The sequence below is a fragment of the Notolepis coatsorum genome, assembly GCF_963971535.1.
Source record: "Notolepis coatsorum genome assembly, chromosome: 9".
Classification (NCBI taxonomy): domain Eukaryota; kingdom Metazoa; phylum Chordata; class Actinopteri; order Aulopiformes; family Paralepididae; genus Notolepis; species Notolepis coatsorum.
The window spans coordinates 98,647,937-98,667,062 of NC_140173.1; the positions used below are offsets into that span (position 1 = coordinate 98,647,937).

The 19,126-nt window shown below is 44.7% G+C and overlaps 1 protein-coding gene across 1 annotated transcript in view; it reads left to right on the forward strand.

Annotated features, from left to right (window-relative positions):
- Positions 1-547: 547 nt before the first annotated feature.
- slc17a5 (solute carrier family 17 member 5) overlaps positions 548-19,126 on the forward strand; it is a 90,894-nt gene continuing 72,315 nt past the window's right edge. Inside the window, exons 1-4 of the mRNA XM_084321480.1 lie at positions 548-746; positions 3,358-3,554; positions 17,946-18,179; positions 18,330-18,417. Of these exons, the coding sequence (XP_084177606.1) occupies positions 662-746; positions 3,358-3,554; positions 17,946-18,179; positions 18,330-18,417 (604 nt within the window). The 5' untranslated portion in view covers positions 548-661. The remainder of the gene's footprint in view (positions 747-3,357; positions 3,555-17,945; positions 18,180-18,329; positions 18,418-19,126) is intronic.

Below are 19,126 nucleotides of genomic sequence, written 5' to 3' on the forward strand. Positions count from 1 at the left end.
AAAGCCATTCAGTTTGCTTTCAAAAAAGCTCTTACACACAAATAAGGTGTATAGGCATATTCCAACATTGCTAGACAGTCTGAGCCAGAATTAAAACTGACAAAAAAAAAGACCCATTTATTGTCTATGGAGCAGCCCCGAATTTTACATCCTAGTTGTCTAGCTCAGAAGAGAGAGAGCGTGTTTACAAATACTGACTGAACCTGGGGCACAGGAAGAACCTGTGCATTCTTAAAATAGATGGCGTTCCACTTTTTTTGGTACTTTTACCACTAGATGGAAGCCTCGCCTTATTCCTGTGAATAACCAGCAGGCGCACAAATAATGACAAAACAACCAAGCAAGTGTTTTTATTTACTAAATATGAAGCTGCTTCTCGATGCTTTTCTATCAACATCAAATATGTCCGTCTCGCGCATATAGATAGTCTGCGTCCCTGTTAGGGACACGCATCCGGGTACTTGCGGGATGCAGCTTCTCTCTTCGCCCCGCCTCTTTTGACTGCACAGATACTTCCGGTCCGATGTCTCGTCACATGATTTGATTAGAGTCAGAGAGTACAGTAGGTTGTTATTATTATGCCAACTGGCAGGTGGCTGTTTGTTAGTAAAACCACCGGCTGCGATGCGCCAGACATCAACACCTGACTCCTGAACCCGCTATGGAGCCTTATTATGAGACCGATGGAGAAGAACAGGAGCGACCACTGCTCCGCGCAGCGACAGAGGAGGACACAGTTGGAAAAGGTGTGTTAGTGTTAACTTTAGCTGACGTCAACTTGCACCGCTGTCGGCAACAATGTCTTGTATCTGTGTGTTTTTCCGATCGTGTCGTTGCAGATCAGTGTCAAGGCACCGCTTGCTTTATTGCTAGAATTATAAATTAATCCTATATAACCTGTTGGGTCTCTCTGAACTGTCATAATAACCTGTTGGCTCTCTCTGAACTGTCATAATAACCTGTTGGGTCTCTCATAACTGTCATAATAACCTGTTGGGTCTCTCTGAACTGTCATAATAACTGTTGGGTCTCTCAGAACTGTCATAATAACCTGTTGGGTCTCTCAGAACTGTCATAATAACCTGTTAGGTGTTTCAGAACTGTCATAATAACCTGTTAGGTGTTTCAGAACTGTCATAACAACCTGTCGGGTCTCTCTGAACTGTCATAATAACCTGTTGGGTCTCTCATAAGTAACTGTCATAATAACCTGTTGGGTCTCTCTGAACTGTCATAATAACCTGTTGGGTGTCTCTGAACTGTCATAATAACATGCTGAGTCTCTCAGAACTGTCATAATAACTTGTTAGGTCTCTCAGAACTGACATAATAACCTGTTGGGCTACACGTCACCTTGTTAACGTTACCTTATTGGACCAACCTTTGTTTACACACATCGGGTAGCAGGCTATACTGTCTTGCCAGCTGTAGTGCTATCTGATGATCAGAGGCTACATGAGGACGGTTATCAGCAAACCTACTATAAATATAATTTAAAGTGACCTTTCTTACCTTTAGTCCGCTACCTTGAGTTGGGTCACAAGTTTAAAGCTCAAAGTTAATGTAAAGTTCTGCTGCAGACACTCAACCAGCTATGAAATTGATCGGCAGTGAAATATGTAAGTAACACTGTTTGAGAGAAAGGCTGTTTGGAGAACCCTTCTGTTACTGGTAGTTATTAACTCTTGAACCCTTCTGTTACTGTTTACTGGTAGTTATTAACTCTTGAACCTGTTACTGTTTACTGGTAGTTATTAACTCTTGAACCCTTCTGTTACTGTTTACTGGTACTAGTTATTAACTCTTGAACCCTTCTGTTACTGTTTACTGGTAGATATTAACTCTTGAACCCTTCTGTTACTGTTTACTGGTACTAGTTATTAACTCTTGAACCCTTCTGTTACTGTTTACTGGTAGTTATTAACTCTTGAACCCTTCTGTTACTGTTTACTGGTAGTTATTAACTCTTGAACCCTTCTGTTACTGTTTACTGGTAGTTATTAACTCTTGAACCCTTCTGTTACTGTTTACTGGTAGTTATTAACTCTTGAACACTTATGTTCCTGTTTACTGGTACAGTAGTTGTTAACTTTTGAACCCTTCTGTTACTGTTTAATGGTAGTTGTTAACTCTTGAACCCTTATGTTACTGTTTAATGGTAGTTGTTAACTTTTGAACTCTTCTGTTACAATATAAACAGGTCCTCAGTCCAAGGCATATGGTTGTATTAAACAGTATTAAACATCAGTTAAAAGGTCTTCTGCTGCTCTCTATAGACCTTGAGTTGGGTCACAAGTTTGGATTGTTTGTCCAAAGCTCAAGTTGTGATTGCATGCCAGTAATGTAATTGCAGCAATCATGTTGAAATAACTTCGTTAGAGTAAAGTTATTGCTGCTTAGATCATCTTGAGTAGAGACACTTAACCAGCTGTTACAGTGATCCACATTGAATTAGGTAAGTACCACTGGCTGTTTGAAAGAAACCCTTTGTTATAATATAAACTGGACCTTTTGCCAGGCATATAAATGGTAAATGGCTGCTTTTTTATATAGCGCTTTTATCCAAAGTGCTTTACAATTTGTTACTCACATTTCACCCATTCACTCACACACCGACGGCGGAGGCAACCATGCAAGGTCCCAACCTGCTCATCGGGAGCAAAGGGTTAAGTGTCTTGCTCAGGGGCTACCCGGGAGGAGCGGGAACCGAACCGGGAACCTCCGGATTGCCAGACGACTGCCCCATAGTATATAGTTGTATTAAAATAAATATACATCTTTATTTATACAAATATGATATAAAGATAGACCGTATTATATTCACAAAATAGTATTTAAGAAAGCCACACACCCCTGAGGCAGATTGGATGTACACACAAAACTGAAATTAACTACATAAACACTAGAGTGACTGGACCAGTACAACCTCTAACGTGCAACAGTCCATTCTGTTAACACAGTTTTTTTAGGCCCCTGTTCACACAATGACCAGCTCTATGATCTCAGTTAGAACTCGAAATAGACCTAAACCAGTGAAACTAAGTGTATCACATGCTGCAGGCATAACAATAATAAAAGAATAACATTAGCATCTAAAGCAGTGTATCACATGCTGCAGGCATAACAATAATACAATAATAACATTAGCATCTAAAGCAGTGTATCACATGCTGCAGGCATAACAATAATAAAATAATAACATTTGGCATCTAAAGCAGTGTATCACAATATCACATGCTGTCTGCATACAAGAATAGCGGCATCTCAGCAGCTTTTCCCCAGGGCAGATTAGTCTCATCAATGGATGATGTCACGGTGAGGTCATGCAACTAAGTGTGTCTCTCCCCGGCCCCCCAGCCCCGGTGTGCGGCTCCGCGCGCTACGGCCTGGCCGCTCTCTCCTGCTACGCCTTCTTCGTGGTGTACGCCCTGCGGGTCAACCTCAGCGTGGCCATGGTGGACATGCTCAACACCACCCACCAGCCTGGAGACAACCACAGCTCCTCAGTGTGCCCTGTTCATCCCGGCCCCAAGCGGCCCGCACACAACCACACGGTGAGTGAGATGTAGACCATGTGACTGATTGGGGCCCCCGGAACCAATGAGAAGTGACCCTGATGGGTGAGAGGCGTGACCCGACCCTGATGGTATCTCGAGAATCACGGCTGTAGACTAGATGAGTTAAGACAATCACGGCTGTAGACTAGATGAGGTAAGAGAATCACGGCTGTAGACTAGATGAGGTAAGAGAATCAGGGCTGTAGACTAGATGAGGTGGGAGAATCAGGGCAGGGTTTGATCCACAACAACACCACGATGCATAGTTTAACTCGGACATCTGGACATATGTTTGCTGTAACACACAAGGTTTGTAGTAACTGAAGTTGTTCACCAGAAGGTCTATCTTGCTGAGACAAGTACACGCTGAGGCAAGTACATGCCAATAAAGGACCACATCATGTGGCCTTTACACCTGAGACATGATGTTGCAAGAATAGTGCACAATCAGCAATTAAGTGAACACTGTTCTGCTGTGTGTGCGTGTGTGTGTGTGCGTGCGCAGGGAACAAAATTTACTTTTTGACTTACCAGCCATTTGGCTGGTAGATTTGAAAAACTACCAGCCAGGCAGATTTTTTACCAGCCAAAAATTATAAATAGCTTTTTAGTATATCGACATGTGTTATTATTGCTATATAATACTCTCATATGCTATTTTCAATTAATATCATAAACAACATAAGGAGTATTAGCATAATTTTTAGTGGACTGAAGGAATGAGTCAGCGTTAATAGTTTTAAATGCAAATAATATATTGAAACATAGAAGTGGGGTCGGGACACACACACACACACACACACTGTTTCAACTCACCACCCCTGCATCATATTGTAGTCTAGTCTGTCTTCAAACTTCCACTCCTCTCTAAACTTTCTTTTTCGTCTGAGAAAGGCGAGGTGGGTTTTCTTTTTACCGGCAGGCTTACTCCTTCCATATGGTTCCACTTCCACATATTTGTAATTGTAACCCATTTAATAATAATGTTATATTTATAGGGCAACCAACCTTTTTACACTGCCATACACTGAGGCATCAGGGCATGTATACTTGCCCAGATGCTTGATCTACTCGCTGTACGTTTTTATCCACTTTTTCTCCCATTTTCTATATTTTTCTCCCATCCCAATTTCGTATCATCCAATTCAACCCTCCCCTGTCACGGACGCTGTTTCTTGCCTCCCACAAGCCGGCTGCAATGTGGACTAAGTCATACATAGCACAAGTCCCCTCCGGTACTTGAGGTAACAGCAGTCGCATCTTTTCACCTGCGCAGCTCGATCTCTCAGTGGCGAGGAGTAACGCGTGGGAGGCTCACGCTGCCCCCGACACTTCCTGATTCTACTGCGCAGGCGTACCAACCGACCTGTAGGAGTCGCTGTCCACAACGCCCGATCCCCACCCATCAGTTTCCCACCCCCTAATACGGCCAATGTGTATTAGTACGGACGACCAGCTAGATCATGAATTCATTTATTATTATTATTATAATTTTTTTTATATTTGAATATCAACATTATCTGTCCATCCTCAGTAATCCTCAGTTTACTATAATATACTCCTGCCTTCATCGTCTTTCCAAACGCGCACACACACACAGAGAAAGGGAGAGTGCCCCCCCCCCCCCATTTCCCTTTCCCCAGTCCACACTTTCTGCTGTTCTCTATGGCTCTGCCTCTGATCAGGATTAGCTTGTTAGCTTACGCTAACGTAACGTTAATTTCGGGCGATGTGGGCATAAAGGAATGGTGACGATGCAAAGCATGTTAGATGCATTTGACCCGTTGTGAGAAAAAAAAACCACCACAGACTTATTTCGGGTCGCAAAATAGGCGCACCGCTGTGTAGCCCTGCTCTGCTTAATGCCAGCAGACAGCACGGACTGGGCGGATATGACTCGCAGAGTCATAGTGTATGTGTGTGTGTGTGTGTATGCGTGTGTGCACCAGTGTATACTATATACTATAGTCGATACACAGTGGAGTCACTGAGACCAAGGCTTTCTAACCAAAGCTGCTGAAACATCACCAGTTGAAACATCAGCAGCTGGAGCAGAGCGGAGCATTTCACAGCCAGGCAGCTGCATGCGCGATGTTACGCCCCTGGTTCTTGTAGTCAGTGCCCTGGGTCTAGTAGGTCATGTACGTAGGCTGGTTGGGTCTAGTAGGTTGTGTACGTAGTAGTGTTGTCACGATACTGGAATTTCGACTTCGATACGATACCTTGAAAAGTATCGATATTTCGATACCATTTCGATTAAAAATAATAATAATAATAATAATAATTATATTTTTATTTTTATTTTTTAAACAAATTTAGCTTTGGTTGCTGGTCGATTCTCCTCAGCTTCTCTCTGGTACTATAAGAGAAGATACATATAACACTTTTAAAACCATTTGTTTATCTTTAGATCACACATTTAAAAATAACTAAATTATCTAATCTAAATCAAACCCCTCTTAAAAACAAAAACCTGTTTAACCTAGCCATCTATAAAACATCATGCTAAAACTGAAACAAACTCTCCTAAAGAAATAAATACATAGCAAACATGACTCAGTTATGCAATAGTGCTGCTGCTTTTTATTTCGTTAAAACAACAACTACAACCATTTTCATGACGGAGAGAGAGAGAGAGAGATCTTCGGAGCATTTATTAACGTTACATTTTCAACAAGATTGCTGCTCATTAAACACCATGGAAACGTGGTAACGTTATGTCGAGTTCATACGTGTACTAGTGTAGTATGAATGAACTCGACCGAACGTTGGAAACGGGGTAACGTTATGTCGAGTTCATACGTGTACTAGTGTAGTATGAATGAACTCGACCTAACGTTACTCCGTTTCCATGAAGTAATTATAAAGGTGGCCAGCTAGCTAGCATAAGCTAACGGAGCTAACGGACGGAGCTAACGGACTAGCTAACATTAGCTAATAGCTTTGTTTACAAACTGAAGACAGGTCTGACGCGTCTGTGAGGGGGAGGAGGCTGCAGCAGCTTGTGTCTGTTGGTCTCTGAGGAGGAGGAGGAGGACAGCAGCGTGTCTGTCTGTCAACAACTTGCGGGAGCAAGCCAGCTGGTATCGATACTGCAGAAAGTATCGGTATTTCGGGAAATGAGTATCGAAACCGTTTTAAATATTCAGTATCGATATGTATCGATACTTCGATATTTTTGACAACACTAGTACGTAGGCTGGTTGGGTCTGGTAGGTAACTCCAGCATCATTAACACCACGGTAACTCCCCTACATGTATCTGACCATTCCTTCATATCCTTCTCACTAACTCTCATGCTTAACCGAAAGGTCTTCACCCCAACTCAAACAGTCTCACTCAGACGCAACCTACCCTCCCTATCCCCCTCCACCCTCTCCTCTGACATACTATCCGCTCTACCTTTGAGTGACACCTTCTCTGCTCTCTCCACAGAGATGGCAACCTCCACCCTCCTTTCAGCCCTTGCAACCTCCTTCAACAAGCTCTGTCCCCTCGTTGAGAAACCTGCCCGCCGTTCCCCACCCAGTCCATGGCTGACAGATCCAGTGAGAGAACAAAGACAGGTCCTGAGAGCAGCTGAAAGGAAGTATAGAAAGTCACGCCTCACTGCTGACATCGACACATATCACAACCTCTTGTTAACATTCTCCAAAACCATCACTAATGCCAAAGCTTCTTTCTTCCACCATAGGATCGAGGCCTCTGCCAAGAATCTACGCAAACTGCATGCTACCATGTCCTCCCTCCTCACTCCCCCCCCACCCCCCCCTCCCTCATCTTTCTCTGCCGAAGACTTTGCGATCTTCTTTGAGGAAAAAGTGGAGAACATCCGCAGCTCCTTCTCCCAACCCCCACCCATTCCAAATGCTGAATCGAGAACCTCATCCTTCACTCTGTCATCTTTCTCTCCCATTACAGAAGCAGAGACCCTGACACTGGTAACGTCAAACCGTCCGACTACTTGCCAGCTGGACCAGCTACCCTCCCCACTCCTCCAGACCATAGCACCAGACATCCTCCCATTCCTAACTGCAACCATCAACTCCTCACTCAACTCGGGGGTGGTCCCCACCTCCCTAAAACAAGCCAGAGTCACGCCGCTCATAAAAAAACCAACCCTGAACCCTACCGTCATAGGCAACTACCGTCCTGTCTCTCTTCTCTCCTTCCTTTCTAAAACACTTGAACGTGCTGTATCCAACCAACTTACTGCTTATCTCTTACAGAATGACCTCCTAGACCCTAATCAGTCAGGCTTCAGGACTGGTCACTCCACAGAGACACCCCTCATTGCGGTCACAGAGGCACTTCACTTAGCAAAAGCGAAAGGCCTCTCCTCTGTCCTGATTCTCCTAGATCTATCTGCAGCCTTCGACACAGTCAACCACCAGATCCTCCTTGCGGCCCTCGCAGGAATGGGAGTGGCTGGCTCTGCGCTGACATGGCTGTCATCATACCTCAATGACCGCTCCTACCAAGTGTCATGGAGAGGGACCCTGTCGGCCACCCGCCCCCTGCGGACGGGTGTCCCCCAGGGCTCGGTTTTAGGACCCCTTCTCTTCTCCCTCTACACTAAATCACTGGGTAACATTATCACGTCTCATGGCTTCTCCTACCATTGTTATGCCGACGATACTCAACTCTTCCTCTCCTTCCCTCCCTCAGATATCCACGTCTCTGAGCGGATCTCGGCCTGTCTGTCCGACATCTCAGCCTGGATGACGTCCAACCACCTCAAACTGAACCTAAGCAAAACAGAATTGCTCCACCTGCCGGCCAAATCCTCCCCCCTAACCGACCTTTCAATCACAGTTGAGAATGCAGCTGTGACTGCGTCCCCGACCGCCAAGAACCTTGGTGTTGTCCTCGACGACCAGTTGAACTTCTCTGCTCACATCGCAGCGACGACCAGAACCTGCCGATTCCTCCTGAGCAACGTCAGAAGGATACGCCCCTTCCTGACAAAAGAAGCCACCCAACTCCTCGTCCAATCAACAGTCATCTCCCGCCTCGACTACTGCAATGCACTGCTCGCTGGCCTCCCGGCCACTGCCACTAAGCCTCTTCAACTCATTCAGAACGCAGCAGCCCGCCTGATCTCAAACCTACCGAAGTCGGCCCATGTCACCCCACTTCTTAGGGACCTGCACTGGCTCCCCATTGCTGCACGAATCCGCTTCAAGGCCCTCGACCTAGCATACCGTGCGGCAAAGGGAACCGCTCCCGCCTACCTCCGGTCAATGGTCTCTAACTACACACCCTCAAGACCCCTACGCTCTGCATCTTCTGGCCGCCTCAGACCTACTCCTATCCAAGCTCCGGGAGGGTCATCAAAGAGAAGTCGCCTATTCTCAGTCCTTGCCCCACAATGGTGGAATGAACTACCCACCCCAGTTAGGACAGCCGAATCACGTCCAATCTTTCGCCGTCGACTAAAGACGCACTTCTTCAACCATTATCTGAAAAAAAAAAAAAAAAAAAAACAATTAAAAAAAAAAATCTAACCCTAACTAACCGTACTGTCATGCACTTGTCCTAATAAACTAACCTACACTGTAGCACTCAACACTTTGATGAACATTGTTGCTCAGCTGATAGAGTTGTGCCCTTCCTGATGGCTTGTCGTACAGAACTTGTAAGTCGCTTTGGATAAAAGCGTCAGCTAAATGACTAAATGTAAATGTAAATGTAGGTCGTGTACGTAGGCTGGTTGGGTCTAGTTACAGGGGTGGGCAATACATTATTACAAGGGGCCACATGAGAAACCTGAACTGTGTTGGAGGGCCGAACCAATGATAACTTGAACTTAATTCTGCTAAATATTCATTATCTCCCATTGTAAAAAGTAGTAAATTATATATTTTGATTAGCTGTTACTGGTAATCAGAAGAATAAACATATACAAATTAGGGCTGGGACTTTATCGCATTCATTTTAATTAATTAATTACAGAAAGAATTAAAAGTAAAAAAAAATGTATGCATTTAATCGCATGATGATTTTTCTTTATTGTGTAAGAATGTTACCTTTCAAAGGAGACCAGACTCATGCATGTGCTATAAGTATAAAGTATAATAAATCGCAAATTACTTTTTTTCTTAGTCTGGTTTGTTCATAAAAAAAATGTAATAAGAGAAATTGAGAAACTGTTCTGGAATGTACTTGAAGTACTGCGTTTAACTTTTTTTTTTTACTTTATTTTTTAGCGTTTATCGCTTTTCTGGTCAAGCATGACCGACAGATACAGGATGAAACGGGATGTAGAGCAGGGGAAGACATTCTGGCAAATTGACGGCGGGTCCGGGAATCGAACTCGGAGTCCACCAGATCCGTGACGCAGCACGGTTTTCCCCGACGCAGAAATAGCGCCGAGATATGCGGTGAGCTACTGGAGCTCCCCTGCGTTTTACTTTTACCTCGAAAGTGCTTGAGTTTACAAAAGGTCCTTTGCGCTATATATATATATATTATTCCAAAAATTGCTGCACTTTATTAAAAAATGCATTGATCTGTTGGTCTGTGTAGTAGCTAATACAGGATTTTGCTTCTTAAACGTATGTATAATGTATATTCATTGATTCACTCGTATACCAAAATTAATTTGAATTGAAAAATGTTGCTCTTCGCATCAAATATTGATATGTGATTAATTTAGATGAATTAACTATAAAGTCTTGAATTAATTCGAAAAAAAATTATCGAGTCCCACCACTAATAAAAATATAGAAGTAATAAACAGTAAAAACTAAAACAATCATTACATCAGTGTTCTATTTTATTTTCAACTTGTTAATCTTCACAAACACTGAAGAGATGTTTTGCAGTATGTTAAAATACATGCAATTGATCAACTTTATACAAAAAGCAATACATGCTTTAAACTTATTCAGTAATTTTTACTTGTATGGGTAACTAGGAGGGATATGAGGACTGTGTGTGTGTAAGGAGGGATATGAGGACTGTGTATGTGTAAGGAGGGATATGAGGACTGTGTGTATACGTGTAACTAGGAGGGATATGAGGACTGTGTGTATGTGTAACTAGGAGGGATATGAGGACTGTGTGTATGTGTAACTAGGAGGGATATGAGGACTGTGTATGTGTAACTACTAGGGGTGGGGGGGGGGAAATCGATACGTAGTAGTATCGCGATACTTTGCGTGGCGATACTGTATCGATATTGAATTATTCATAATTTTTTAATTTATTTTCTTTTGTATAAGGAAGTTGCATTGTTCATTTCAATACCTGTAATAGTACAGTAGTCCACACACACACATGTGCATTCAGTTAAGTTGGAATATGACTGTTGTGATGATGGCGCCGCCCCGACCGGCTGCCTCTCTGTTCGCTCCGTCGAGACTGTGTTTACTTTTGTTAATATTTATAGTTTTTAGAGTTTTGTGCGTACCAACTGTTGGTGCATTTAATGTATATGACCGTCAGTCACTCATAGACATTGGATTACGGGAAACTTACCAACTGGATTACTCGCTGGATCAGCTTTCCGAACCACACCAATGGCCTGAAGAAATCCTCCGGAGATTAGGACCAGACCCTTTGTTCCCAGAGCCCAGGAAAAGACGACGAGGAAAGAGGGCTGGGATCCGAAACAGGCTGAGATCCAGACGCCACCGTACACCACTTCCCAGTATATTGCTAGCCAATGTACAATCAATAGACAATAAACTGGATGACATCCGAGCAAGGATTCAATATCAAAGAGACGTTAGGGACTGCAATGTCCTTTGCTTCACCGAAACATGGCTCACACCGGAGGTTCCAGATCACGCAATTCAACCAGCGGATCACTTCTTTATCCATAGAAAGGATCGGACATCATCAGAGTCCGGTAAACAACGTGGAGGAGGTATTGCCTTCATGTTTAACAAAAATTGGAGTGATCCAACGAACGTGAAGGAATTATCCAACCACTGCTCCCCAGAACTGGAATATATAACCATCAAGTGTCGTCCTTTCTTCCTCCCGAGGGAGTTAACGGCGATCGTCCTGGTCGGAGTGTATATTCCACCGCAAGCCAGCAACAAGGTTGCGCTCTCCAGACTACACGACGAGGTAAATAGAATACAAGTGGCTAACGTTAACGCCGCCATTTTAGTACTGGGAGATTTCAATAGCGCCAATCTGAGAAAGGTATTGCCCGACTTCTATCAGCATGTGACTTGCAACACCAGAGGTGGTAACATCCTAGATCACTGTTACACGCAATTTAAAGGTGGCTACAAGGCTCATTCTGATAGTGGCTTTGGCAAGTCAGATCACGCATCCATTTTCCTTTCACCAAAGTACAGACAGAGAATTAAAAGTACTCCCGTAGTCTCGCGAGAGGTGCAGAAATGGGATCTGACGTCAGAAGAGACGATCCGGTCAGTGTTTCACCACACAGACTGGATTGTGTTCCGCGACACAGATAACATTAATGCCTACACGGAGACAGTGCTGGACTATGTCTGTACTAGGGTGAAAGAAACAATCCCCACTACCAAAATGAAAGTTTACCCAAATCAAAAACCCTGGGTAGACAAATCCGTCCGTGAAGCTCTGAGAGAGCGCACCAAAGCATACAATGACGGCCTAGTGGCAGGCAACATGAATGACCACAAGGTGGCGCGACACAACGTAAGGAGGACAGTGTCAGAGGCCAAACGGCGCTACAGGGATAAAATTGAACTCCAGTTTGAACAAGCTGACTCTAGAGCTATGTGGCAGGGGCTCAAAACGATGACAGACTACAAAGGCGCCTCCCTCAAACTGAACAGTGACATCTCCTTAGCAAACGACCTCAATACCTTCTATGCGAGGTTTGATGCTGGTAATAACAACACCAGCTCACAAGCCTCGGCAATGGGGGGGGGGGGGGGGGTCGGCTGCTGATGGAGGCGCAGTGTTCAGGGTAACAGAGCATGAGGTGAGGCGGACCTTTAAAAAAGTGAATATCAGGAAGGCAGCAGGTCCGGACGGCATCCCCGGCCGCGTCCTAAAAGTCTGTGCCGACCAACTGGCCCCAGTATTCACTGACATATTTAACCTGTCCTTAGAACAGGCTGTCATCCCCACCTGCCTGAAGAAGTCCACTATTATCCCTGTACCCAAAAAATCCAAGCCTGCTTGCCTCAACGACTACCGCCCTGTAGCTCTCACCTCCATAGCCATGAAGTGCTTTGAGAAGCTAGTAAAGGGCTACATCTGCTCCTCCCTCCCCATCAACATGGACCCCCTGCAATTTGCATACCGCCCCAACAGGTCCACGGAGGACGCCATATCCCATGTGCTGCACACAGCAGCATCACACCTGGACAAGAGGCAGGGGAACTATGTGAGAATGCTATTCATCGACTACAGCTCGGCATTCAATACCATAGTCCCCTCCATACTCATAGCCAAGCTCAGGGACCTGGGCTTGGGCTATGACCTCTGCCAGTGGGTCTTGGACTTCCTGACTGGCAGACCCCAGGTGGTGAGAGCAGGCAACTGCACCTCCTCATCCATCACCCTCAACATAGGGGCCCCCCAGGGCTGTGTTCTGAGTCCCCTCCTCTACTCCCTGTACACACACGACTGTGTGGCTCAGCGGAGTAGCAATACAATCGTCAAATTTGCTGACGACACAGTGGTGGTGGGCCTGATCTCTGCCAACGACGAGAGGGCCTACCTGGAAGAGGTCAAGGTCCTGGCGGGATGGTGCCAGGAAAACAGCCTCTCCCTGAACGTCAGCAAAACAAAGGAGATGATTGTGGACTTCAGGAGGTCGGGGGTCAAGGACTACAGCCCCCTCAGCATCGACGGGGCACCGGTTGAGAGAGTCAACAGCTTCAAGTACCTCGGAGCCTACATATCCGAGGACTTGACATGGACCACACACATTAACAGTGTGGTGAAGAAGGCACGACAACGCCTCTACTTCCTCAGGCGCCTAAGGAAGTTCCAAGTCAGCCAGAAGATCCTTAAGAACTTCTACTCATGTACAATAGAGAGCATCTTGACCGGCAACATCACCTCCTGGTTTGGGAATAGCACTGCAAAAGACCAAAGCAGACTACAAAGAGTGACACGTTCAGCCGAACGCACAATTGGAGGGGGGCTCCCCACCCTCCAGAACATTTACTACAAGCGTTGCAAGGGCAAGGCTAAGAGAATCATTAAAGACTCCAGTCACCCGAACAACTGCCTCTTCGAACTGCTGCGGTCAGGCAAGCGATACAGGAGTCTCAAGGCGAGCACAGAAAGACTCAGAAGTAGCTTCTATCCCCAGGCCATCAGGCTGCTAAACGAACAATGAATGAACACTACACAACAACAACCACCAAACGCACATAGCACACACATCCACACGCACACACCCACTTTAAACAAACACACTGTAGCACCCACTCCACACACTTTATAGCACACACCCACTTTAAACAAACACACTGTAGCACCCACTCCCCACACTTTATATTTATGGATGAAGGATTGCACTACAACTCGTACACCTTACTGTAAATTGTACCTAAAATTGTACCTCATCCCATTTCTGCTTTGCACTAGATAGTACTGTACATTAGTACACTGCATAGTATTGTGTATTGTATATTATATGGTAACTCAGAACATTGTACATATGTCTATACCGAACACTGTGACCTCATTTTCTTCTTTCATTTTCTTCTTCTAAATTCATGCTATATTATGTTATTATGTTATTTGATACTATCTTGTCTAGCACAGTCTCTGGAGCGTAACAGTAAGAAGCATTTTGTATGAAAGTATTCTGTACTTCTGTATGACAACTATTAAAGAACTTGAACTTGAACTTGAACTTGTAATACAAACAGTTCAGTTTGTCAGGTACATGCAACACAGATTACAGTGTTTACATCTGTCTGCTTGAGAAAATACCATGTTCTGCAATAAAAATTATTGAAGTGAGATGAACAGACTGAACTTTATTTTATTAGATAAAACATGTTGACAGTTTTACTTTGCAGTAAAAAAAAATAAAAATTGATCAAAAAAATAAATATCGCAATATTCGCGATATATCGAGTATCACGATACTATCGTATTGCGGCTCAAGTATCGCGATAGTATCGTATCGCGAGGTCTCTGGCGATTCCCACCCCTAGTAACTACAAGGGATATGAGGACTGTATGTAACTAGGAGGGATATGATGACTGTGTATGTGTAACTAGGAGGGATATGATGACTGTGTGTATGTGTAACTACGAGGGATATTATGAGGACTGTATGTAACTAGGAGGGATATGAGGACTGTGTCCTCAGTATGTGTAACTAGGAGGGATATGATTGAGGACTGTGTATGTGTAACTAGGAGGGATACGAGGACTGTGTGTATGTGTAACTAGGAGGGATATGAGGGGCGGCTACGTGGCGTAGTGGGCAAGGCGCTCGCCACGAAATCTGGAGACGCTGGGCTCGCCTGTTCGAGCCCAGCGCTCCACATTTGCTTTCAGTTTAGCTGGTCGTCCGTACTAATACACATTGGCCGTATTAGGGGGTGGGAAACTGATGGGTGGGGATCGGGCGTTGTGGACAGCGACTCCTACAGGTCGGTTGGTGCGCCTGCGCAGTGGAATCAGGAAGTGTCGGGGGCAGCGTGAGCCTCCCACGCGTTACTCCTCACCACTGAGAGATCGAGCTGCGCAGGTGAAAAGATGCGACTGCTGTTACCTCAAGTACCGGAGGGGACTTGTGCTATGTATGACTTAGTCCACATTGCAGCCGGCTTGTGGGAGGCAAGAAACAGCGTTCGTGACAGGGGAGGGTTGAATTGGATGATACGAAATTGGGATGGGAGAAAATATAGAAAAAAAAGTGGATACAAAAAAAAAAAAAAAACTAGGAGGGATATGAGGACAGTGTGTGTAACTAATGCTGCAACTTTCTCATGAAAGCTTTCACTGTGCTGTACATTTCATGCACAAAAAGGCCCTTGCATTGCAGTTTGACATTTAGTTAATTCATTAGTGCAGTCACATCTACAGCAAAACAAAGGTCTGCCAGCCAGTCTGCATCTGAAAGCTGTGGGATGTCTTTTCCTTTCTTCACACAGAACTCTCGAATCTCTTCTCTCAGGTCCCAGACAATTTTTCAGCACTTTGCCCAGGCTGAGCCACCTGACAGCTGTGTGGTAGCTTATGTCACAGTGTTCAGTCTCAGTTTCCTCAAAGTGCAACAAACTGTCTGTGATTCAATGCTCTCGCCCTGATGAAGTTAACTACTTTAGTTACAACATCAACAACATGACTCATTCAATGACTTACACAACACCTCCTGATGTATAATACAATGCAAACATGTCAATTTCATTTTCTGCCCAGGGTTAATTTCTGTCACTTTATCCTGCATCCTCTTCAAAAGTCCAAAATCTTTCCCTATCAGGTTTGGACAACCATCCCTTGTCACACCAGCCAGCTTGTCCCATTTAAGTCCCAACTTGTCCAAACATGCATTTACCTCCGTGAACAAATTAGTGCATATTAGTGCTGCAGAGTCCAACAAACACTCTTTAATAAACTCTCCATCAGAAAAACACTTACTTCTTCTTGCGATTTTGTGGGATATGACATAACTTGTCTTGACAGCTGCTTCTCTGGGTGTGCAAAGTTTTGTAAAAAGTCCTTGTTGGTTTTGCAGTTTAGCTAGCAAAGCATCCGACTCCCTTGCGCGCTCTTCATCCGACAAGTTCTTGTATTTGTCTTCATGTTTGGTCACGTAGTGGCGTTTCAAATTGTAGTCTTTGAATACGGCGACCTGTGTACCACAAACTAAACACACCGCTTTACCTTTGACTTCTGTAAATAAATATTTAGCAGTCCATATCTTGTTGAAAACGCGGTATTTGCTATCAACCTTTCTTTTCTTGGCGTGAGCTGACATTTGGATGGTTAGCTGCAGGACCATCACCTGTCTCTGTTCACGCACGCACGACATACAGTAGAGTAGATGTACGCACGTGTGTCCAAACGGCATTTAATGGCTATCCGACTCCTCGCTATCCTCGGACGTACCAGTATACCTTTATATCATATCATATTCATATTCATATCATATCATAGTTTACTCTATCAGCCTACCCAGCATGTAATACGTTCTTTGTTAGAACTCAACTCGTTATTATTTTGCGCATAGATTGCAGAAATACGGGAACGTTTTGATTTATATTAAAAGGCTTTGACATTGTAAAACTAAATACGTGGAATTCTGTAAGCAGAATACAAGTCATATCACCCACACGATATATGCTCTGTATCCAGAGCATGTATGCTTTTCATTGATTTAAGACACATTTATTGCAAGGGTTTTGTATACACATAAACTCAACAAATAACCTCTGTTCTCGTTGCAATGCATTTTTTATTCTTTCTTATATAGGAAGGGGGAAGAACACTATATCATGGGTGTTCATATGACTTGTATTCTGCTTACAGCTTCGGGGTTCCACTTATTACGTTTAACAATGGCAAAGCCTTTTAAATATAATCAAAACGTTCCCGTATTTCTGCAATATATGCACAAAATAATAACGAGTTGAGTTACGCGGAGCGCAGTCGGTGCTTATTTCCGCATTGTAAACATATTCTACCACCGGGCGCCAGCTACGCATGCTCCGAGCTGTGCGTAGATATACGCACAAAGTCAAGCACAAGTTCAAATTGATAAGTCCCACACTTTGCTTAGAAATAATCGTACGCACGGGTTACGCCCATATCTGTGTGTACGCAACGTTGATAAATGAGGGCCCAGGTTTCTGACTATCTGAATCAATTTACATTGTTTTTTTTTATCCACTTTTTTCTTCCATTTTCTATATTTTCTCCCATCCCAATTTCGTATCATCCAATTCAACCCTCCCCTGTCACGAACGCTGTTTCTTGCCTCCCACAAGCCGGCTGCAATGTGGACTAAGTCATACATAGCACAAGTCCCCTCCGGTACTTGAGGTAACAGCAGTCGCATCTTTTCACCTGCGCAGCTCGATCTCTCAGTGGCGAGGAGTAACGCGTGGGAGGCTCACGCTGCCCCCGACACTTCCTGATTCTACTGCGCAGGCGCACCAACCGACCTGTAGGAGTCGCTGTCCACAACGCCCGATCCCCACCCATCAGTTTCCCACCCCCTAATACGGCCAATGTGTATTAGTACGGACGACCAGCTAAACTGAAAGCAAACGTGGAGCGCTGGGCTCGAACAGCCGAGCCCAGCGTCTCCAGATTTTGTGGCGAGCGCCTTGCCCACTACGCCACGTAGCCGCCCTTGAATCAATTTACATTGTTAACGTGTGATAATAATGTGGACATAAAGATTTGTGTGTGTGTGTGTGTGTGTGTGTGTGTGTTGTGTGTGTGTCCCCCCCCCAGGCCAGTGTGTACAACTGGGACTCTGAGACCCAGGGCTGGATCTTGGGCTCCTTCTTCTACGGCTACATTCTGACCCAGATCCCTGGCGGCTACCTGGCCATTCGCTTTGGAGGCAAGTGGCTGATGGGTCTAGGGATCCTGTGCACCGTGATCTTTACTCTGCTCACCCCGCTCGCAGCTGAACTGGGAGCAGGCTACCTCATCGCCATCAGGGTGCTGGAGGGAGTCGGAGAGGTACGCGGGGAGGTTGGAGTACATTCTAAGTACTTATGAAAGGGTTGTTTGACCCGAAACGCATGCGAGGACAACGGGCAGAACCTGCTCCTGGTACTGAATGACTGAATAACTGTTATTTAACCTGAAACATAACGTCATGTTCTGCAGGGAGTGACGTTCCCTGCTATGTACGTCATGTGGTCGGCGTGGGCCCCCCCCATGGAGCGCAGCCGCCTGGTCACCATCTGCTTCACTGGTAGGACACACACTCATGCACACACACACACACACACACGCATGCACATTCACACACACACACACACACACACACACACACACACACACACACACACACACACACACACACACACACACACACACACACACGTTAGGCCACTTTTGGGGACATTGCATTGACTTACGTTCATTCCCTAGCCTTAACCTTAACAACTACTTACCTAACCCTTACCTTAACAGCTACTTACCTAACCCTTACCTTAACAGCTACTTACCTAACCCTTACCATAACCTTAACAACTACTTACCTAACCATTACCTTAACATTAACAACTACTTACCTAACCATTACCTTAACAACTACTTACCTAACCCTTACCTTAACCTTAACAACTACTTACCTAACCCTAACCCTCTCCAATGTTAATCATCAACCTCATTGCGCTCCTTCCTGAAAGGCATCTGGTATCTGGACACAGTTCTCAGTAACTTGGAATTCTACCACGTTTAACATGTCCTCACTGACACATAGTAACAAATGTCCTCACTGACGCATAGTAACAAATGTCCTCACTGACTCATAGTAACAAATGTCATCACTGACACATAGTAACAAATGTCCTCACTGACTCATAGTAACAAATGTCCTCACTGATGCATAGTAACAAATGTCCTCACTGACGCATAGTAACAAATGTCCTCACTGACACATAGTAACAAATGTCCTC